Source organism: Centruroides vittatus, unplaced genomic scaffold (assembly GCF_030686945.1).
Source record: "Centruroides vittatus isolate TY-2023 unplaced genomic scaffold, ASM3068694v2 contig_89, whole genome shotgun sequence".
NCBI lineage: Eukaryota > Metazoa > Arthropoda > Arachnida > Scorpiones > Buthidae > Centruroides > Centruroides vittatus.
The window spans coordinates 1,796,959-1,821,193 of record NW_027122580.1 but is presented as its reverse complement, the minus strand read 5'-3'; the positions used below and the strand labels follow the sequence as shown (position 1 = coordinate 1,821,193).

The 24,235-nt window shown below is 32.0% G+C and overlaps 2 protein-coding genes across 2 annotated transcripts; one reads left to right on the top strand and one right to left on the bottom strand.

Annotated features, from left to right (window-relative positions):
• Positions 1-719: 719 nt before the first annotated feature.
• LOC136983859 (myb-like protein X) lies at positions 720-10,100 on the top strand. The gene is made up of 3 exons (XM_067280725.1): positions 720-792; positions 5,225-6,506; positions 9,085-10,100. Exons 2-3 carry the CDS (start codon positions 5,240-5,242, stop codon positions 10,098-10,100), a joined length of 2,283 nt encoding a protein of 760 aa, XP_067136826.1. The 5' UTR covers positions 720-792; positions 5,225-5,239.
• A 2,056-nt stretch (positions 10,101-12,156) lies between these two features.
• Positions 12,157-22,629, bottom strand: LOC136983839 (sedoheptulokinase-like). Its single transcript, XM_067280711.1, has 4 exons — positions 22,037-22,629; positions 20,345-20,520; positions 18,491-18,691; positions 12,157-12,719 (listed from the first exon to the last, which is right to left on the bottom strand). Exons 1-4 carry the CDS (start codon positions 22,615-22,617, stop codon positions 12,325-12,327), a joined length of 1,353 nt encoding a protein of 450 aa, XP_067136812.1. The 5' UTR covers positions 22,618-22,629; the 3' UTR covers positions 12,157-12,324.
• Between the last annotated feature and the right edge of the window lie 1,606 nt (positions 22,630-24,235).

Here is a 24,235-nt window from a genome sequence, read left to right as displayed (position 1 = left end):
AATCGTCATTTCAATATTCACAGAACGAACGGAATTTAAAAATTAATATAAATAAAAACAGTCTCTCATATTTAATTTAAAATGATTTAAGTTCCGGAAATTAATTATCGTTTCAATGTCGACATTATTAAGTATGCGAGAAACAGAATTCGCTATACGACAGTTTTTTAGAAACCAATTAAATGCCGACGTTTACTTCATTATGAAAATTACGAGTTCATATAACACGAATAAGCACAAATTTTGAAGAATATTGCAATTACGAAATATAAATTTGTAAAGATAATTAAATATACCGTATGGACCATACGGTATGGTATTGATGTTTTCTTAATAAGGCCATTCAGAGATGAAGGAAAAGCAAAAATCCAGTATGATGATGGATTTTTGCTTTTCCTCGATCCAGACCCTTGGCGCTCCCATCCTTACCTTAAGCACTTTTAATTAAAGACAAATTGCCGTACACTTTTTGTCTAAACTCCAAATTTTAATGAAAATAAATGCATTATAGAATAAAACACTAATATAACAATGCTTTACATTCTGTATTTTTCATTAATAAGATCAATAAGTATATTGTTATATAACAATGAGTGATATTGATTAAAAGTGAGAGGTATTTTACTTTTTTCAACTTTGATCATGACAAAGGTAAGTCAAATTGATAATGGATTTTCATGAAAACAAATTCATAATTCTTTCTTCCGTAAGACCTTCCGTAAAGAAAACAATAAAAACAACTTTCTGAAACGATTCTGGTCGAGATTAACAAAAGGTCAATCACAGAAAAAAGTAAGTTTTAATTAACTTTAAATATTACTTCTAATTTTTTTTTTTGGAATCTTAAAAAAGCTTGACTTGAAAAATTTATTATTGTTATTACAATTATTATAAACTTAAAATAATAATTAACGATAGAACCAGATTGTGATCCATTTTGTCATTTATTTGATGATAATTTTTCTATCCGAGATTCACAATTAATGGCCTTTAAGACTTTTCGGGACAGCTGTAGGATCCCATTTTCATGTTATATATGCAAAGTTCTGAAATCTAACAAATACTTTTGTATAGTTAATAAAATCTAAAACTTTATAAACAATCAATACGGGTACCTTGAAATCGTAGCGTGCCAGATTTGCCATCGCCGATTTAGGTAATGCAGCCTATTTGTATACTGCTATGAAGGATCTGGGTTTGTTTATTAAGACTTTAATCACTGTATACAAGTTTTTAAATGGGTACTCGCGTCTCCGAGTACCCGATAACCAAATGTACCTGGATGATCGAACACTGGGGCGCACCAGTGGCCAAATATACACTGTTAATTTAAGGAGCACGAATCATCATCATCATCTTTTCTTCTAATGAGGAATGAAAATTCGATTTGCAAAAAAAAAAAAAAAAAAAAAAAATTACAGCTAATATGTTTGATAAACACTCCAAACTATATGCCAAATTCTTGGGATACGTAAAGGCTATAATTAAATATTAGAAATTAATTAATTTGACTAGAGGTGGGCAGTTATGTTTCCATCTCGTATTAAAAGACGGCGATATTACATTTAGAATAAATGCTGGAATTTTCGAAAATGGGAGAAGAATTAATAAAATTTAGTTTAATTACGTTAAAAGTATACAAACTCTATATCAAATTTGTAATGTTTACTAAAAGTGTTAATCGGGATTAATAGCAATCAAATGTCGTACTATTTTATAGTAGTTTAACACAATTATGAAAATTTTTAGTAGTGAAAGGATCGCGGAGGAAGATACAGTAATACCTCGATTTTTGTTGACTTTGGTTTTCGTCATTTTTTGCAAAAAATTTGCCTCGGATTTCGTCGGAGTGCCACATGATCTCGTTGCTAATTTTGCGAAAACAAAGAGCGACCCACGCATTTTTCTGCTCACGAGTCATCGTGGCGGTGTTTTTTGCTGTACGAGCATTACTCCGCGCGTCTAGCCAAACAATTCCATTGCTTCCATTCTTTTTAGTTCCATCGTGGGACCAAAGAAAGTTTCCAGAGCCAGTAGCCCTTCGAAGAAGGCCAGGTACACGATCGAGTTGAAGGAAATCTTTAAAAAATACGTGACCGGCATTAAGATTGCTGAAATCGGTTGCATGTACTGTACGGGAAGTCAGGATCCACGATAAGTTTCGTTGTGGCGAAAAAGGAAGCAAAAAGGAGGCTAATGTAGCGAAAGGCGTAAATGTGCTAATGAAACAGAGACCGCAAAGAATTGAAGAGGCCGAACAGTTATGATTAATTTCGATCAATCAAAAACAGTTAGATGGCGATTCTGTTTCGGAGACCATTGTATTAGTTTTTTTATACTCATTTTATATTAATTTCTTAATTTTTTTTAGTATTAAACACTACGAAAACAGAGGTATCACTGTATTACATTTACAGAGTGGAAGAAGGAATGACTCAAATAGGAAACTCAATAAGGAAACGCAAATAAATATTATAAAAGATTTGATATATATACTAGTTTAACAATGGAATTTAATATAAAAGTATTGATAGAATAAATATAAAGAAAACAATCGAAACGTAATAAATAAATACATTTTAATAGATATATTTAAAAGTTATTATATTCACAAATTATTAGATGGGCAACTATTTACATGATATTTTTCAACAAAGCAAAATAAACAAAGAATCTGTTGGCATCGTGCATATTTAACAAATCGAAGATTTTCGCAATTACTCTCGACACAATTTCAACTGTCGGTGTTTAAAAAAGAAAAACAAACTTGTTTTACATTTAAGAATTGACACTTTTCATTTACGAGTCCAGAAGCGAACCGTGCATGTTTAATCAAATTATTAAATATTGGCGCAGATAATTGATGACGAAGAATCGAATGTAATTTTATAATGCCATTTCTAGTTGTCCAAAACAATTTCATCGAAGAATCATTACAGAATAATTGTATAGCATTTAAAATTTCTTTAGCTAAAAGTTTTAATTGTCTATGAAATCCGACATCTAAAGGTTGGCATATAGACGTACACTTTGGTGGAATAATTAATATTTCGCACGAATTTCGATTTGTAGATGTTTGAAATACTGTATTATAAATATTAACTACTTAAAATATCGCTAAATGCATTAAAAAGCAGTTTGGCTACCTGTTTATCAACGTCTGAAATATTAGGCCTACAAATATTTTCTGTAGGCCAAACATTATCACATAAACGTTTAAATTCTGCTATAATGTTTTGAATATTTACATTTAATTCTCCCATTTTCGAAAACTACAATTCATTCATAAATGTAATAGCGCCGTCTTCCTCCGCGACCGTTTCACTACTAAAAATTTGCATATTCGTGTTAACACTTTTAGTAAACATTACAAATTTGATATAGAGTTTGTATACTTTTAACGTAATTAAACTAAATTTTATTAATTCTTCTCCCATTTCCGAAAATTCCAGCATTTATTCTAAATGTAATATCGCCGTCTTCCTCCGCGACCCTTTCGCTTCTAAAAATTTGCATACTTGTGTTAAACCACTATAAAATAGTACGACATTTGATTGCTAATAACTCTGATTAACACTTTTAGTGAATTCTAGAAATTTGTCATAGAGTTTGTATACTTTTAACGTAATTATTAACTAAATTTTATTAAAATCTATTAGATGACACTCCGACAGTTCCCTGTAAGATGCTAGAGGAACGAGTGCTAAACACGGACTGATGAAGCATGCCGCATGAGCACAGTTCGGGATTTCCCCTCTCGTCACCACTCGTTATGCGAAATATTGCTCGTTAAGCGAGGTTTCACTGTATAAGAATGGATCAATTCTTGCTGTGATTACAAAGACTGGATTCATCTTTGAATTAAAGCGTGGTTCTCAAAGTATAGTTTGTGGATCGCTAGTAGTCTGAAGATGACCAGTTGGTCTACAGATTGGCCTAGTTATTTTTCCAAAAAGCAATTCTATGTTGTCTGGCTGGGTGGTGTAGCTAGGGGAGTGCGGTAGGTGCGGTCTGCACCGGGCCCCTAGAAAGCGATAGACCCGTGGGGCCCCAAAATCACGGAGAAAAAAGACCCAAAAAATTTTTCACGGCAACTACGACAGAGCAAAATTTGGCATCTGGCTGCTCGAGCTGCTGGGGCTTCTATTACGTAGGAAAACCGGCAACTCCACTCTAGTTATACACTATATAAACCACTTCGCAAAAATATTTTAGTCCGTTTACGTAAACAAAACAAAAATTACCTAATTTGTTTTACCTCGCACGAGACGGAATAAATAAATTAAAAAGCCGAAATTTACAGAAAAAATTACTTGGTTTTGTTCGGACGTTCCCAATTACCATTACGGGAAAAGGACGCCCCTGCCGAAATTTCTTTCGAGGACCCGCGAATCCGGTTCTGCACCGGGCCCGGAAAACCCTAGCTACGCCGACGGTTTGGCTAGAGGAAAGGACACTATATCTCTTACATTAGGACAGTGTTTCTCAATGTTTTTAAGCCAAGGATCAGTAAAATTCTAGACCAGTAAATTATGTATGTACACCTAATTTTCCAAACCTATGTGCGTATTACCAACATTTGGAACACACTATGCCATTTATAACAAATCTAAAGGCATGTTTTGAATACATATGGAAACATAATTCATTAAGTTACCATAGTAAACAATTAAAAGTGAATCATCATCATTGAACAAAGTTTTAATTTAAGTCTGCCTGCATATCACCTCATCTGTCCCATCATCATAGACCACAGGTTGAGAAACTCTACATTACATATTATGATAGACAAAACATTATAGCACACATCTAATATGATATTTATAGCATAAGAATTGGACTGAGGCATAAGTTGTTCGTGATTCGTCTGTGACTTATTTTAACTTAAATGGGTGAAGATCAAATAACTTTGAGAATCACTGAATTAGAGCATTAAGAATACTGTATTTTTGTGTGGATTATCCACAGGTTAGCCATGTTTAAAAAACAATTTGAAGGGAGTGTTATGTGATGAACTGGGTTATATATCAATTTTAAAACGACAATACAAACTCGTGGCTATGGCTGCTCCTGTAAGTATAGATGATGCAAATTATGTGAATGTTTTTTGTTCTTATAATTTTCTGCAGGATAAACACACAAAAACATGGTACATATAAGGTGTAATTTTTATGAAAATTATAAACTTCATTTGATCTAAGGCTTGTTTTGTTTCAATATTCAGGAATTAGAAAGTAAAATGTGTGCTAATAGTCAAGAGTTTGATAAACTTCAGCAAGAAATCAATATTTTAAATCCAACAAGTGTTTTGAACAGTGATTGTACGAAAACAGATGATACGTTTAAATCTCCAACTGACAAATTAGCAGATACTGTATTGTCCAACATTACAAATAAATTGCTCAAAATACAGAGAAATATTACAATTCAACAGGAGATAGAAAATGTGATCAAAAGTATCTTAGTTAGCCACTTAATTAATGACCAAATATGTACAGAAAGCAGCAGACAAAACAAAAAAGAAGGTGAAAACAATATTATTGATTCGAAATATGGGATTGATATCAAAGAAAAACCTACCGATTCACAAAATTTTCTAACTACGGAAGAACAGACGATAGATACGATCGGCAAGAAGAGATTAAATGAAGATGACGTAGAAGAAAGCAATATTGAAGAAATTAGCATGAGATCTTTTCTGATTAATATTAAGAAACCTGATATTGTGATCCAAGTTGCAAAGGAAAACAGAAATTCCGACAGTGAATCCGAAGAATCAGAGGAGGAATGGTCAGAAGAAACAACCGAATCTGACGAAACAGAAAGTGAATCCGAAGAATCAGAAACAAGATCAGAAGAAACTGAAACAGAATCTGACGAATCAGAATACAAATCTAAAGACACGTACGAAAGTGAAGAGAGTTCTGAAGGAACTTCAACCGTGGAAGAAACACAGAGTTTTTTATATGAACCTGACTATTTTAAAGAGAAAAAATATTCAACTGAATATCAAAAACAATTTGATATAAAAGATAAAATGCTAAGTGAAAGCAAGGAAGATGAAACTATACCATCAGTTAGTCCATTTATTACAGGCAAAAGGTTAACTATACCTGATTTAGATCTTACTAAACAGACAGAAGAAGAAGAAAATAAAGAAACAACAATGGCATTAGCTTGTTCGTACGGGTTGTTACCAGCTATTTATTATTCCAACAACCAAATTCAAAATGAGATCGAAGACGAAGAGTTTCAGAAAACAGTTGCCGAGAAATTAAAATCAGAATCTCCTAAGCTAGTGGAATCAGTTTTTGTCGATGAAAGAGAAATTTTTAAATATCAATCCACTCCAGCAATATTAAAAATGGGAAGCAGTACAGAGAGAAGTGAATCAGATATCTCAGAGAGTTTTGATAAAATAAGTAAGATGGCCATATTTGAGTCAAAAGATGATGATTTTGAACAAGTTATAGCAGAACCACTAAAAATGCAAAATGTTTTAGATGGTAAGAAAATGTTGTTTTATGCTATTTTACAGTGGGCTCAGTTTAAACAAATTTAGATAGATTAACATTATAGTATTCTTATGAAGGGTTAATCTGTAATATTAGTGTGATAATTTAAAAAACACACAATATTAAACAACTTTACTAAAACAGAATGTCTAAACTCAAAGTATGGAAAAATTGTACTTTATTGAAGTAACTGCTGATTAATTAATATGTGGATCAGAATGGTGGAGACTATATGGCCACCATAATTATCAATATATCCATGATGGATCTAGTCCACAATGGAATTGACCAGACAATATGATACCCACAATCATAAGACCAGTTTATAGTTCAATGACAGTATGGAGTTTCAAAATCACTAGCCATTGCTTGAGTTGAGAAATCATCATTCAGTTTATAGTTAAACTCTGGCCAGTGATGCATTAGCATTACACATTAAAGCTGAATATCATTTATCTTTGGAGTTGTGTTTTTAAACAAGTGTGTATCTATAATTTGACACCTAGCAGAACAGAACTCTGAACTCTGCTGTTATAGTGCCACACTGTCACCGGACTGTAAACTAACCCATACATGATAAATTGTGGGGTTCTAAATCAGGTTTGACAATAACTTATTGGGATTTGTTTTAACTGTTGTACTTTATACTACCGATAATTATAACTGATACCATAGTCAACACACTAAAAACCTTTTTTATATCCCAGTACGAATAGCTTTAGATAAAAACTAACATTTTCGACCAAAACTCGGTCTTCGTCAGGCTATTGACCAGTATAAATTTTAAAACTGGAATTCGAACAATGTGTTTAAAATAATTTTAAACACATTCTTCCACTTCAACAACTCTACGTATTTACAAAAATGGGGCATACCTATGGGCAGCCCCATCTCAGGGGCTTGTGTGAATTAGTTGTTCGACAATTGGAGCAAAGAGTAATACTTCTATTCCTACCCAACATCCTAGTTTATAAAAAGTATGTAGATGATATCTGCATTCTTTGGAAGACTGAGCCCAATGTAAATGATTTCATGGAATACATGAACAACAACCCATATGGCCTTACTGTTAAACTGGAGCAGAAGAGTGACACAAATGCACATTTCCTAGATGTTAACTTTTGCCTTGACGCAGACAGAGTGCAAACCAGCATACATTAAAAACCTTGCTACAAACTCTGCGGACCCTTTTTCTTACAAGATCTCTGCATTCTGTGCGCTAACTAGAAGGGCGTACATGCACCACACTAGATGGTAGGACACTGTGGCAGAACTAAAGTGCATTGAAAATGTAGCGGTAAAGCACAGGTATAGTCGAAGCATGATACATAATTTATTGCGCAGGTACGCCAACCTATTAACGGCACACCACACACATAGCACACAGCTAGACACCCATAATCATAGTAGCAACCAATCATGCACAGTGGTGCAACACAACTAACGCCTAAGTTCCATTTATAAAGAAATTGCTAACCGTAAAGGCACAAAGATCGCATATAGGAGATCTAACACAATATATGGGCTGTTACGCAATGAAAAATACAGGACCGAGAAAAGTTGAGCACCGGGTGTCTATATGGTTCCTCTCAGAGACCACAGATTCCAGCAAGATCTAGTATACGTCGGATCCATGAAGTGCTCACTAAGCAAAATAATACAGGAATACAGTTATGATATCGCCAACCAAAGGCATACCACCGTCCTAGCTGCCTATGCCAGTGATTCTCAACCACTGTGCCGCGAGATTTTTGAAGTATGCCACCACTGCAAATACCCATACATAAGCAACGTCAGACAAGTGGTTCAATTAGTTATACCTACGAAGGGGCGTTTGGAAATTGTAACCGGTGTTACCGGTAACTGCCGGTAGTTACCAAGGCGTTTCGAAAACGTGACCTAAATAACCAAGTGCGTTTAAAAATCACTGTTATGACGTCACCGTTTGTTACCGAAGGAACCATGTGTGCCACTAAATTTTTAAATTATTAAAAGTGTACCGTGACAAAAAAAAGGTTGAGAATCACTGGCCTATGCCACAGACCCCAAAATACAAGCTGACCTCTGTAGGGCCAAATTGGTAAAAATGTCAGATCAGGTTCAACACCTTTGCAACCTGGAAGCATTGGAAATATACAAAGCCGGCCTGGCCGGCAACTGTATTTGTACGAAAGATGCCACCAATATTTCTAATGCTATGAGAAAAAACGTAAACAACACTAACACTGTTGGCTAACGTTTCTACATCAGCAAATACATCAAATTATTTATTTGTGGGGATGTAACAATATTTTTATCACTTCAGTAGCATGTACGGCAAAAATTAGTTTCCAATTTTTAAATAATTTGGAATTTAAAATAATTTTAAACACGTTCGAATTCCAGTTTCAAATTTTATACTGGTCAAAAGCCTGACAAAGACCAAGTTAGTTTAGTTTTTATCTAAAGCTATTTGTACTGGGATAAAAAAGGTTTTTAGTGTGTTGATTTATCCTTCCCAGGGATTGTGTGAGAAGTTGGTTCTATACTATAGTTTTAATTGACAGGAATTTCTTTTGGTGTGTTTCAGAAAGAAAAGATTTGATTACAGAATTGATTTGGAATTTACCAAGAACAGAAAATTTGACAATTTTATCTTATCTGGTTCCTCCTTATGTCACTTATCACAAAACAATGCACAATATTCAGAAATTTAATTTAAGTGAGACAAATGATATTAAAATTGATGATGATGTTGAGATTGTTGAAGATGATGTTGAGATTGTTGAAGATGATGGTGAGATTGTTGAAGATGATGTTGAGATTGATAAAGATGATGGTGAGATTATTGAAGATGATGGTGAGATTGATAAAGATGATGTTGAGATTGTTGAAGATGATGGTGAGATAGTTGAAGATGATGTTGAGATTGATAAAGAAAGCTCAATTCCTGCTTATAATACAAATACTTCAAATATAGAAATGATGGTAACAACAGATGAAATGCCTTTTCCTGTCACAGAAACTTCTTCAATACCATCAGTAGTTACAAGTTCCTTTCACGTGCCAATCCACGAAAGCACGAAATTACCCGAAGAGGTTCTCAAAATAAGTGTTGAACATACTGACACAAATTTTCAAGTACCAACTAAATTACATAAATCTCAAGAAGCCACAATAGATGGAATTACTATTAGTTTAAGGAAACCTGTAAAAAAAGTAGAAGAATTTAAAAAAAAAGAAGAAAAAGTGTTGTTAAAAGATATAAGTGACATAAAAGATGGAGTTATCTATATGAAACAAAATCAACTAATTTGTAAAAGAGGAAGATTTAAAATAGATAAAAGCTTACCTGAAAATGTAACTTCTAAGTATATTTCCCATAGAACTAGTGATAAAGAATTTTTTAAATATCATCAGAAAACAATACAAAATTATAGAGAAGTCTGTGATCTTGAAGAATCACTGTCCAAATGTCTTTTGAAAGAATCATACAAAAAATTAAGACAAGTTAGTTCAAGAGATGAAAAATCTAACAAGTCAACAGAATATGAAGCATCATTAATAAAAATTCTAAAATTTAATAAAGAAAGTCTGAAACATTAAAATAACTCAAATAACAAAATGATGCTGGAGACTGAACAAATTCAAATTATTTTAAAAGCCATCAATAAACATATATTGAAACAGCAGCATTGTCTTTAAGCAAAGAAATTTGCATACAAAAATAGAAATTACGCAATATTTAATATTACTCGAACCAAATCGAATTAAATACTTTAATCGACAAGATTTATTCTCTTAAAAATGCAATAAAAGTTTACTAATTTACTTTCATTAACTGTGTAATCAGAAATAAAGCAATATTATAAATTTTAAAATCTCTATTTTATATGTAAAATATTTTTATTTTAACATAAAATTTATTATATATTATATTAACAAATTTTAGAATAAAAATATTACAGTTTCAATCAAATTCACAAAATATTTTAATGTTAGAATACAGCAAGTATTTTTAATTTAAGAAAATGGCATTTATTAATTAAATTATCACATTGTGTGTCACGTTCCAATGTCATGCCGCATTGCATAGTGATGTTTTGAGGCAGACGTGAAAAAGCATACCGATCTAAAATTCAAAATCCAAATTTATTTGAATTTAACAAGAAAGATTTTGCTAAAAATGTACGGCCGATGGCAACAACAAAAAAACAATACTATTAATTTTTGATAGCCAGATGGCCAAGTGATAATGCAACAATCAACTGCTCTGGGAACTCGGAATAAAAATCTGGATGGGTCACAAATCCTCGGGAGTTTTTTGGGGTGGTCTGTCTAGATAAGTTGCTAAGATAAGTGCAATAACTCACAACCTGACAGATGGCATGACATTGGAATAAGACATGCAATGTTACTGATGCACCATACAGTGATTTAATAAATATCCAAAAGTTCAATTTTAATCATTTTCCCCCCCACAATATATAGAATGTTTCTGAAAGATATGATACATATAACCAAGAACAAGTAAATAAACATTTTTCTGCAAATATTTTATACACAAAAATATTCAGTTGGGCAAATGTTCAGAATAATTTTTGAGAGAGTTATATACTCTGACCTAAACCTTGAACATCAGTATATTCTGACCTCTATACACACTACTGTTGTCATTTTTTATAGTTAAACTATAAAAAATGACAAGATCATTGTAAAGTGTTTGATAAATGCTCACAATATAATGTTGAAACAGTCTCTCGTTATGGAGAGTCAAATATATGATGCAAGATTTTAAATTTTCCCATAAAAATTTACATATTTTAAAGTAAAAAATTAGCACACACTCTTCTAAAGCTGCATAGGATGACAAAGAATATCATCATTTACATCAATATTTTTCTTAGATTTAAATATATAAATTCCATGTCTAAAGTTTGTCAACATATTTCAGAAGCATCCTATGTATGTTTTCATACATATGGTTTCACGTATTACACAAATACCTTCTCATATATTTTAATACAGTAGAACCTCGATTATCTAGATTTTTGATTATCCGGATTGTTCAAAATAAACAAAAATTGTACGAATTTGCCGATTTGCACTTGGCGAATTGCAATGTTGTTTATGTACGTACATGATGGAATGCATGGAAGAAAATTTTGAAAAGACCATTAGTAAATTCCAGTAACACAGTAGAAAGTGTTATAGGAGACATTGCAGAAGCAATAGCACAAATTTCAATACGTGCCAAATGTGACGAAAAAGATGTAACCGAGTGGTTAAATTGCGATGAAAACGATCCTGGATTCAAAATTTTGAATGACGAGGAAATAATTAAAGAAATATCTGCCTCACATGAACAAGATCGAGAAGACGAAGAAGATATTTGCAAAGTAAGAGATATTGGTCCTGAAGCTTTTCGGTGCTTAGATGTCGCCACGAAGTGATTCGAGAGCTAAGAAACGTGTAACTCGGGACAACTTATGTCTTAAAAGTATTTGCAATTTAGCAGTTTCAAAAAGAACAGCTGGCTTTAAACAAAAATCGATAATTGAATTTCTTAACAAAAAATAATTTAATATTGAAGCTATATGTAAATCTAGACAAATAAAAATTATTCATACTGTATGTACAGTACATGTTTTTCACTGTCATTATTATTTTTTCGATTATCCAGATTTTTCCTTATCCGGACTACCTTCATCCCCAATTAGTCGGGATAGTAGAGGTTCTACCGTATTGCATGCTAATCATTAAAAATTCTTTATATTAAAACACTTATTTTTCCTATATTTCATAATTATATTAGTGAACATATATTTTTTTAATTCTGATTTTTAACTATGGAGAGTGCTGCTCCAATTGCTGCATCTTTTCCAGCACAACAGACAACTGGTACATTATATTGCCTTCTAACTTCCTGTTGCAAAATTGCATTTTTTAGAAATGCATTACCACTTCCTAATATTCTTTGAATGCCATTCTCTTGTAATGTTGCAGCTGAAATGAAAGACTGCAGATTTGAGATTAGTCCTTTGCAAACACAATAGTATACTTCATTCAATTGAAGTGAAGAAAATCCAATATTGGAAATAGATGCCCGTTTCTCTGGTTTATATCTTTCTCCAAAAATTGTCGGATCTACAATCATGCTGGATTCTACCTCAGTATTACTTTCAGAAAGCTTTTTCCAAATATTTGCTTCTGAAATGTCTGCACCTAATTAAATAAATACATTTTTTTTTGTAAAGATATTTAATATAGAAATTTGTAAAGAATTATAATTAAATCAATAATCAAGTTCTGTAGTAAGAAGGGTTCATTTATGTTTTCAGTCAGAATTACAAATTAACAATAAACTTGGTGCTTTAATTAATAATTTCTCTATATGCAGTGCTAATTATGCTGATATGGAGTACTTTTATGTATCAATTAATGAAACTGAATTTTTGGTTAATGTTACCTACGGTAGTGAACTTGGTGGCTCGTCTCCGAAACAGTGGGGACGCACATACTAATCTAACCTAACCTATTCTAACAAATTACCATAATTATTGCCAACCAAATTATTAGAATAGGGGTAATTTATTAGAATAGGTTAGGTTAGGTTAGTACGTGCGTCCCTACTGTTTCGGAGACGAGCCGCCACGTTCACTACCACAGGTAACATTAACCGAATTTTTCAAAGACGAAAAGACAATTAAACAGGTAAATCAAATAAAACAAATTTCTGATCTGTGAAACTGTGTCGCAGTATCCTTAAAGCCAGTCTAATAAGTCCTGCTAATAGAAAATACGTACTAGTAGATGGAAATAATATTATGAAAAGACAATCTTTATGTAATTTTGGGTTCATGCAATAACTAACTATTGAGTTATTAAGGAAAAGGAAAGATTTAAATTACTAAATTTTAAAGACAGGTAAGTCATTATACTGCTTTCAAATGCTATATATCACAGTTTTCTATTCACTGATGTTCAAAGGAAAAATTAAAAGTTGAAACATTCATAGTAGTAGAGTAAGATTAGAAAATAAAATTTGTCTGAAGAGATGCAATATATACTACATGGAACTGCATACCATAATATATTTGTACTAGAATTTTGTTATAGAAAATAAAATTACATAATAAATTTGATTAGTAGTTTTCGTTTATATAAGATTTAAACGATTGTTGTTTTAGAAACAGCTTTGTTTCATAATTTAAAATTTTGTTCTAAATTCAACAATTAAAATATTTATTATTGATTGATTAACCAAATATTCAATTAACAAAGTAAATAAAATTGAGTTTGGTATTGCGAATTTAATAGATTTTTAATTTGTAAAATTTTATTGAAATTATTGAATACCAAAATTATTTTAACTTATATTTCATTGATTACTATTCATCCAGAAAGTTTGTAGTGATTTTGAGATGCTGATTGAAATAATGCAGAGGAAGCAATGAGGAGTATTTGTAGTGTTTACAGAGGGTGTACTTTCATTTAGTGCCTGCAGGAAATTTTTCTCAGAGAAGGTATGAGAAAAGAAAGAAATATTTCTCATTGAAGGGCTGTCTGAATGGAGTTCACTCCATTCAGACAGACCTTCAACTATAGACAACAATCTCATTTGTGTGGAAATAAGAAGCAATTCAAGACATACTGTGCAATTGCAGCAAAACTTTGGATTCCAAAATCAACAGCCTTTGATCATATCAAACAAATTGGCATGGTTAGTAGTTATGACATATAGGTGTCCCACTTACTCAGAGAAAAATTTGTTAGATAGTGTATCTGTGTGCATTTTTCTAAGAGGAAGACAAAATAATGACCCATTTTTGGATAATTAGTAACATAAATATTATACAGTAATATGAAAAATAAAAAAGACATTAATTCAATTCTGGCAGTGCAGTCTGTAAAACACCAGTCTCCATTAAAAAAAAATAAGATAATGCTGTGTGTCTGGTGAGATTAGAAAGGAATCATTTATAACCTAACAAAAGAATTACTGCAGAGAAATATTGTCAACAGTTGAACAAATTGAGTTGCCGTTGAAGGGAAGCAATCAGAACTGGAAAGAAGTCATGGATGATAATGCCAGACTGCACTCGACAATACTTACTCAACAGAAATTATGCAAGTTTAACTGGAAAGTTCCCACACACCCACCGTATTCTTCAGCCTTAGCACCATCAGATTTTCATCTTTTCAGATCACTGCAAAATTTATTTATTAATAAGAAATTTAAAACTTTTGATGACACAGAACAGCATTTGAGTCATCTTTTTACTGAAACAGTAAATCTTTTTATAAAAATGGTACTTATAAATTGATTACAAGATGGGAGATGATGATTCAACAAAATAGAAACTAAACTATCAGGTTGTTTGGATAGTACTGGCCAATTTCAGGACAAACATTTATTCTTGAAAAATTTAACACTACATGTGTTAAAATTAAAGTATGATCACTGAACATCTATGCATCTCTACCACCAACAAACAAGATCATTTATGCCTCATCTATAAAAATCTTTGAATCCAGCTTCCACCTCAGTTTTGTTCTTGAAAGTTTTGTTGCTTAAAAAAATGGTAGTCGGTGGGTGAAAAATCGGGAGAATATGGAGGAATGTGGTAAAGCATCCCAAGTCATTCAGTTTCTGCAGTGTAATCCTGGCAATTGCCCATCATGTGCAACCCATTTATCTAGCTTTTTCACCTTACAATTTGCATCAGATGATCAAACATCATTGAAATACTGACATCAAGCACCTCAGACATTACTCTGACATTTTGATGTGGGTTTTCTTCAACAATTGCTTTCAAAAGTTCATTGTCGAGAGTGCACGGCCATCCTCTACCTTATTCGTCTTCGAGACTCTCATTGCCACTACAGAATTTCCGAAACCACCTTCGTACCGTCCGATCACTCGTGGACCCTTTCCCCGTGCTCTATCGATACGGTGGCCGTTTGGGAAGCATTATGCAGTTTGAACTCGAGCAACAAATGTAAATGCATTTCTTCTTTTTTCATCTTTGTTATTAAGAGCTTCTATATGCTTCAAAATTGTACTCTGATAGAAATTATAGAATTATTAGAGTACATATCAATTATTAAGAATGTAAAATTTTGTATAAAACATAGCAAAAATTGCAATTGCTTTCAGTTTTTAAAAGCAAATGAAAAATAGTCTAGTTTTTTTTGAACAACCTAATACAAATGTAATATTATGTTTTAAACCTAGGAATATCTTAATATATTGAGAAATATAATATTACAGTTGCTCAGTGCAGTTTTAAAAACAATTCACAGAAAATAATAATGTGTTTGTTGCAGGTTAAGTGTTAAAACATTTCTATATAATTGACTCACTTGTATGCCTTTGCATATATGTTCATTATGATAATGCTTATATAAATGGAAAAATTTCAAAAGAAATAAAATGTGATTTTAACATCATTGCGTAGAAGTTTGTTAACCAAGTATCACAGTATTGCCAAATTATTGAAAAAAATAATTACTGCATTTTTTTAAATTTTAGCAAAGTTTGATAAGTTATACATAATCCAAACATTGCAGACATTGCTGTACATTTTGCACCAGCACACACTGCTGTACGTTTTTGATTTATTTATGATGATATCTGATGATGGTATGGTGATTGACTAAAAGTCAAAAAACCTAAAAATGTTAATGAAAGCATTATTGCATAAAATCAATATCCATTATGATTCATGCGTAATATTTATTGTTCAGATTTGTTTAGTTTTTTTTAGCACACTACATATCCAAACAAATTCTAATTTGCAGAATACTATTATTACAGAATTCCAGATTATTGGCTACTTTTCAGAGGGTGCCAAATTATTGGTCATCCTGGATTAATGAATTTCTATTATCCTTCTGGATTCAAATTCTAAGTTAATCAGTATAAGTTTTTAAAGAAAGCAATATTTATTGTAAAGATACATAAACCCTGATGCTATGTTGATAAATTAATTAATTCAAAATCAGATATATATATTTTTAAAACCTTAAAGTCTTTTAAAAAATAATAAAAGTACTCTGATCTTGTCAACAGTCCTTTCTATTGATATCGAAGAGAACTGTTAAAAAGGACTGTTGACAAGATTAGAGTAATTTTATTATTTATTTAAAAACTTCCTTTTTTGAAGGTTTTAAAATTATATATTACCCACAGCTTATATTCATTGCATCAATAGAGTAGAATGATCTAAAACATATTTTAGATATAGAATAAAATATACACAGTAACATTTCTTATGTTTTAACAAATTTTTTTTTAATTATGCAGATTTTATTAATTATTTAATCTTTCTATTTAATAATTAGTTTAGTCATGTGTAGCTGTCTACATGATAAAATTGATTATTCAATAGAAAGATTTTTTTTATAATTTTACTTTTAGATCCATTATCAAAAGTATACATGAACATTACCTTTAAGTTTCCAAAGATAATACAATAAACAACACATTTGCTGAATATTTGCTGAACACTATATTTAAAAATATATATGTACTTAATTAGTTACTTTGGCTGCAATCTTTTATACAAAAGGTTTATTTTATTGTAATTGTTCTGAATATTTTAATTTAAATATTTGTTCTAATATCAGAAATGCTATGTTTATGATTCTTAATTTCTAATCATGTTCCACATCATTCTATCTGTTACAGAAGAGTCCCAGAAACTTGACTTTTGATAACTCAACATTCTGTAAAACTCATTGTATTCTTCAGAAAATCTAATTTCTACTGCTGTAGCTTAACACTAGGATCAAATAACTTATTGTTATTCATTGGCAACACCTGATAATAGCAGCAATTCCTTCTGTTAACAAAGAATATAACCTTTTATCCAAAGTACCACTGCAAAACTCCATGACACAAATGTCACTTACTCAAAAGTGGCCACTGAAAAGCCAATATTTTTAAAAATTTAAGTACAAATAGAAATAACCACTATTGGTATGTAGTAGATATGTATATGAATTTGCACATATATCTTTAGATTTTGTAACTTTTGTAACAGCATTTGTTAGGATCAGTATTTTATAAAGAGAAATACGTGACAAGGTCTACAGTTGGTGTTAAAATCTAACGGAGTATTCATTTTTTCTGTACGTATGAGAAATGTTAAGCAAAAAATTTTTTTCCTGTCTTTTATTTTACATTCAAAGCTAAAATATGAGACACTGAGAGGTTAAAAATGAGACACCCATTATATCACCATAAGGACTTGCTTATGCCAACAGGGAGGTTAATAATGAGGTACTACAAGTTAAATTTAAGACACTTTTGTACAAAACATTGCTCCATGATATTTAGAAGTAAGTAGATAAGATTAAATATTCATAGTTTTGAAAGTGTCTCATATTTACCCACACTGACCCTACTTTTTAATTTTTCTCTGATAATTGTTTGGCATCTTTATTATTTCATTCAAAACTCACACCTATAAGAACAAAGAAATATTTTTACTATGATACAGCACAACTAAAGTAAAAAAGTTTCATGAAAGTAAGGACTGGTGAATAAAATCTGGCGAGTCTCATTTTTTATCTCATTTTGAAATGCACAAAACTCAGACAAAGGATGATATATACAATAAAAACAACTGAATATATGCAATTAAAGCTGCTGAAAGCTGTATTTATATACAGCTTTCAGCTGCTAGTTGTTTTTATCTATTGATTTTTCCTCTGCAACAATTTTTAATTGTATATTTGATTTTTTGTGGAACACTCGAAGTGGCTTCACAGAGCACCCGTGTTCCGCGAACCACAGATCGAGACTAGCATAACTGCTGTATTGTACACCTTCTCAGTCCACATTGAGTTTGCAGGACTTTACTATAATCAATTCATTGTAAGTTGAAGATAGAATTTCTTTTTATAACAATATTGTTTTCTCTTCTGAACTAAACAGTTATTTGAAAACAACACTCTTTTTAATGTATTAACATGTACAATAAACCTACCTAATAAAGTGGTCCATTGGTGTAACATCTTAACAAAACTGGCCAAAACATTGCCTCCATTTAGAGATGCGGCCACAGCCAAGTAGCGATTGTCAAAGAAAGGAAAATAATCAATCATCTGATTTTTGGGTACAGGAATGGATGGGAGAAATCCTTTAGGTTTCAAAAAAGTCAACTGGGCTGATGTACTTATATTTAATACTGATAAAATATATAAACATTAGTAAAATTTGATAAAAATTAAAATTTTAAAATTAAATTTCAAATTACTTTAATTCAGTGACTTCATTAAGGAATAATCACTTGGAAGCAATTTAAATAAATCATATTTACTCTATATAAAATGTTATAGATCAACGACATCCAAACTTTTTGACCGAATAGTCAAATTATGCACAAGTCATAGATAGACAGGCCACAATTACTTTGTATATTCTGTATATAAAAAAATAGGCCTATTTCTAGCAGCAGTTTAATGTAATGATACATTTTGAATTACAAAAAAATAAAGACCGATACAAAATAGATTACAACTTTTAAAAATATTGAAAATGAGAGCAATACACCTGGATTATAAAATTAATTTGTAAAGTAATGATATATTTTGAATTATAAAACAATGATACAAAAACTTCATCCTCTACCGTACCCAAACTGGCCTCTCTACTAGACCCAGGATGTTTTCTTTTGTTCGTATGCTTCTTTTTTTAACAAAATCTTTGTTGAAAACCGTACGCTCCTTTTTTTAAAATGTAAGTTTTTTTTCTTTATCAACTATGTTAGAAATATCGCAATATACTTCCGATCTGTAGATAATACGACTAATTGCTAAATTTTTAAAAAAACGACCGACTCTTTTAAGAAGATTTAACAATTTTTATTTTAAAATTCAATATAATGTTACAGATTTTTGAATTTATTTTAATTTTTTTCTTCGTCGAATTTATTTAATTTTTCCATTATATCGTCGACGACATTATTAATATCCCGAAGTATATAGACTAACAAACCGTGGAAATTTTCAACAATATATTTATGGTCTAGTTTCTGATATTTTATAATAGAAATATAATATAATAACCAGAAAAGATGGTATTTGAAATTGTGAATAAAATCTTCGTTCGGTATTTGATAGCGAGAAACTAAATCCCAACGGAGATAATCTTTTAATTACCTCGGAGTATCCGTTTTTAATCGTCGATCTTTTAAAAGCATTCTCGTATTTAATTTATCGATATATTTCTTAACAAAATTATCAAAGAGAAGCCGAAATTTTGCTATTTTATACCAAATAAGATATTTTGAAAAATTATCCACGAATTCTTTGTCTAATACTCAAAACGTATCATTACATTAAATTCTATACAAATTAAATTTTATACTCCAAAATGTATCGAACCCATACCACTACTATCATTTATAAAAGATGTCAAATATTTTTAAAATAAGCCAGGATGATTAAATACAATTAAAGAAAAAATATATTTCTCTTACATACAATACATAAAAGACACATTTTATATGTATTGTCTGTAAGAGAAATATATTTTTTCTTTAATTGTATGTGTCAAATATGTTCACAGGATGGATTTGGTACAGGGATAGTAGTTCTGGCACCACTGCTTTAGATTCGTTCTCATACGCTAGTAAATCAAATTGATCAATACTTCTTTTATGTCATTTAATATCTTTCTTCTTTTATGTCATTTATCTTTCTTAATATCTTCTTTTATGTCATTTAATAAATTGATCAATGCTTCTTTTATGTCATTCGTTTAATAATTGTATAAATACAATTGTACAATTATTAAATAAATTTATAATAAATTTAATCAAACTTGTGTTTTTAATTACCTGCATCATATTCACTTTCCATAACTGCAAACACAGAACACTGAAAGTCACCTAATGCAACGTAAACCTTACACGAAGTCGGAAGATTCAGCCAATTTGTTTTCGTTATTCCAACTACCGTATTCGATTCGACGACGACAGGAAGTAAATTCACAGGAAAGTCGTGTTCTTTCAATCTAGAAGATCAAAAAAGTAAACTTTAAACATTAAGATAGTATGCAAATTTTATATTCAAATATGATAATTAAAAGACTAAACCCGATTTGATTTTACGTATCGAAATCAATAAATTTACTCCCGAAAAACGTATTTGTCAAAAGAAAAATTTTATTTCTCGAAATAATTTGATTCATTCTTACATTAATGGTATTTCGGACTCGAGTTTGTTTTACCCTAGACGATTTTTTACTTCCGTTAACAATCTAAGATAATTTTTCTTAAAATCTAGATAAAAATTCTATCGAAACCTGTAAGAAAACACTAAATGTAACTAACAACCTTAACGTATTAGTTGTAGTTAAGTACGTTATTTTTTACCCGTAAAATAAAATACATTGTAGTCTGCTAGAATGACAAGCGAGCACTTAAGTAGCTTACAGGATTATTTGGATTTTTATCTACAAATATGGAAATTTCGTAACGTCCGATCTAGGACCCGTTCGACTCCCATTTAAAAAATATTAGGGAACGACAGAAACAAAGGCAGTCGAAACCGTTAACTTTACTATTCTTTTACTTATACTATAAAGTTAAGAAATTCTAGACTCTAAGCGTGCAACAATAACGTCACCATAATGCAGTCTAACATCACGTAATTGCATAAATACGCAATAATCGTTATAGACAGCACGCTAAATTATAAATAATAAAAGAAACTTTACGTTATTTACATTATTTTAAACGAAGCGTTAAATCGTCGATAAAGAAATTTAAATTTCCGACACTCGAATAGAACCGTGCTTCGGCAACATCCGTCTTTTCTAGCCGTCGAGTATTAACTACCTTTTTAGAGAAGCTCTTTTCCCTCTTTATTCCCTTATTCTTGCTATTACAGAAATACCGTCTTTCGTCTCAATTCAAAAATATAATAAAGTGGCATACTTTTTTTAACAGAATATATTTCATTTGCAATTATTAGATTTTAGTAAATAAAATTTTATATTTTCGAACTTTGTAACGAAACCGTATATAACGTATTATTCCTCTTCTACGTCTGACAATTTCCGTCAAGAGTTCTTAAGTGTTTTGTACATTTCATTTTTCATCCACCCAATCGGCAAGATTTTATTTCTTCCAGAGACTATTAGCAAACCGTCGGAGTCAAACATCATCTTTATAATTCCGTTTTATTTTTTTATTTTAAGGCCGAGCTTTTAGAGACCACAATTTGTATATTACGTACGGTACATTTAGTACACAATTTAGTTTTGCCAGAGTATACCGTGCAGGATCGACAATATCTCTCGAGCACGCGTCGGCAGGTAACCGCAATCGCGTTATTTTACGTCTAGTTCAATTTTCGCGTCGTTCGGCACCGCCGCCCGCGGTAACGAAGGTTCGGAATTTAACTTCCAACAGAGAATTTCTCGCGGACCTATCGTTCCTTTCGTTTCTACTCGAAATTTTACCGGAATACTAACGACTCTGGCCGAAATAAAACCCCTCCAGTCTGTTAGTTTTTACAAAACAAACCTTTCTACATTCCACGTATTAGAAATAGTATCAAAATAACCCCAACTAGCTGCATTTTGGTCACACGTGACGGGCACGAATAAACGACATAAATAAGCAACAAATAAATCTTGAATTGTAGCACATCTGTTAAACTTAGCTAAAAATTCTGGACGGTTTTTTAGAAACCAAAATATGGTGCAGCAACCAAAACCGGTACTCAATTTGACGTGGGAATGAGGCGGAGGAAGACGCGAGAGAAAATCGGGATGACAGCGATCGTCCATCCACGTATACAGCGAACTAACTTCAACGTCTTCGATACTCGAATTTAAATCATTCCAAACATCAGTTTGTTTCCAAAACACACATCCGTGCATCTGTCCGCAAACAGCGACGGCCTCCACGTGATCCAACTTATCAACACACAATTTGCTGCAGCACTCTTCGATTGCTTTGAATATCGTTTTAACATCTTGTAAACTTGCTAATTTTGTAGATATTTGCGAGTTCGTTTCTTGCGATTGTACATCTTCGATCTGCCCGGTTATTTTATTGATCAAACATACTTTAACGCTAGTAGTTCCTAAGTCAAATCCCATAACGTACGTATCATCCATTACTCACAACGCCCCCTTTACATTATTACATATTTAAATTTATTGTTTTATTACCCCGATAAGATTAATTAAAAATGGCGTATTTTTATTTATCACAAATTAACATATTTACATAATAAGATTATGTAAATATTTACTAAGGATTGTTAAATTAATTCATATGCGGCCGGATGGCCGAGCGGTCAAGGTTAGCAGCCGGCCGCCCTGGGGGACCCGGGATCGAATCCGGACGGGTCGAAAAATCCCCAGGAATTTTTCGGGGGGGGTGGTCCGTCAGGATATGTCGGTCCCCGTCCCTCACCACCCGGCCGCCCCATTGTGGGCCTGGCCGAACCCATAATGGGCTTGCTATAAGAGGCCCTCTTAGTGCCCACTGGGCGGAAAGAGTTACAAAAAAAAAAAAAAAATTAATTCATATTAACATCTTTGACTTACGGCACGTCGCAATGTCGGTCCAACGACCTCTAGTAAGGCAGTATTTTACTGGTTTTCACTAAAACATAATTTTAGCGCTGTTAAGCTTCAAATAAGGTAAACAAAATCGTGCCCAACACACACACGTACTAACATCCATACATGTAGAAAAATCCCCGAATTTTTGCATTTCTCGACGTTTCGGTCCTCCGAGTCCAAATATGTAAAGATCTGGGGAGGACATTTATTGACCGATTGTCATACTTTTCCTCTGTTATATATAACAAAGCGGAGAAATTATATGATGAGAAAATAATTAAGCCAACGAACATTTGTTCTTAAGCAGTTATTTGTTTCTTCAGATTTCATCGTAAAATTCTCAACAATTACGATTGTTGAAGTTGAATTTCACCATAACCAGACTTTTTACCGTTTCAATTGCCATTCTGTTTCGTTCGTCCGTCCACTGAGATAAATACTCTTTCGGTGGTGGCATTGTGTGCGGGGATTAAAAACATAAATGCAAGGGTAAGGGTTCCTAATCTTTTTCGTATATTGTCCCCGTTTAAAAAGTATTTTTTCTGACCACCCATTCAATGTTATGTACTTTATATATTATACAATATTCTATATAATATAACTTCTTATATAATTTAAAAAAAAAAAAAAAAACATTTATTTAAGAGCAGGAAAATTGTGTAAAATTTTAAATATTTGCAAAGTTTTAGCCATTCCCGCAAACTTTCATCGACCCCTACCCAGTGGCGTAGCTAGCATGGGTGACACCCGGTGCGGATATCGTGGTGTCACCCTTTTTAACTCTTTTATAAAACACTGTTGAGTTGTAATATCTTCGCACTCGAGCAACTTGCACGATATAATGAATATGCGATGTCGCGACGTACGAGTTTAGATTTATAGAATAAATCGCAGTAAGATTTTCAGCTGGTGCGAACTTTCGTGGCGTCTCCTCATAGCGAAGAAACTGTCACGTGAGGCGAGCCGAGTCGTTGACTTTTTTTTTCCTTCTTTTTACGTACAGGGCTACCGGGTGTCACCCCTGCACGGGTGACGCCCTGGGCGGGCCGCCCCACCGCCCTCCCCTAGCTACGCCTCTGCCCCTACCGACCCCGGCAAGAGACCAGGAGTTAATATAATAAAATTGAAATATTTAACAAAATATTTC

Coding starts and splice junctions, on each gene's coding strand:
- LOC136983839 (XM_067280711.1), bottom strand. CDS start 22,617: ATGGGATTTGACTTAGGAACTACTAGCGTTAAAGTATGTTTGATCAAT. Junction 20,521..22,036: donor AATACGTGGAATGTAGAAAG/GTTTGTTTTGTA, acceptor TTGATCTTCTAG/ATTGAAAGAACACGACTTTC. Junction 12,720..18,490: donor CCAATGGACCACTTTATTAG/GTAGGTTTATTG, acceptor TTATTTAATTAG/GTGCAGACATTTCAGAAGCA.
- LOC136983859 (XM_067280725.1), top strand. CDS start 5,240: ATGTGTGCTAATAGTCAAGAGTTTGATAAACTTCAGCAAGAAATCAAT. Junction 6,507..9,084: donor AATGCAAAATGTTTTAGATG/GTAAGAAAATGT, acceptor GGTGTGTTTCAG/AAAGAAAAGATTTGATTACA.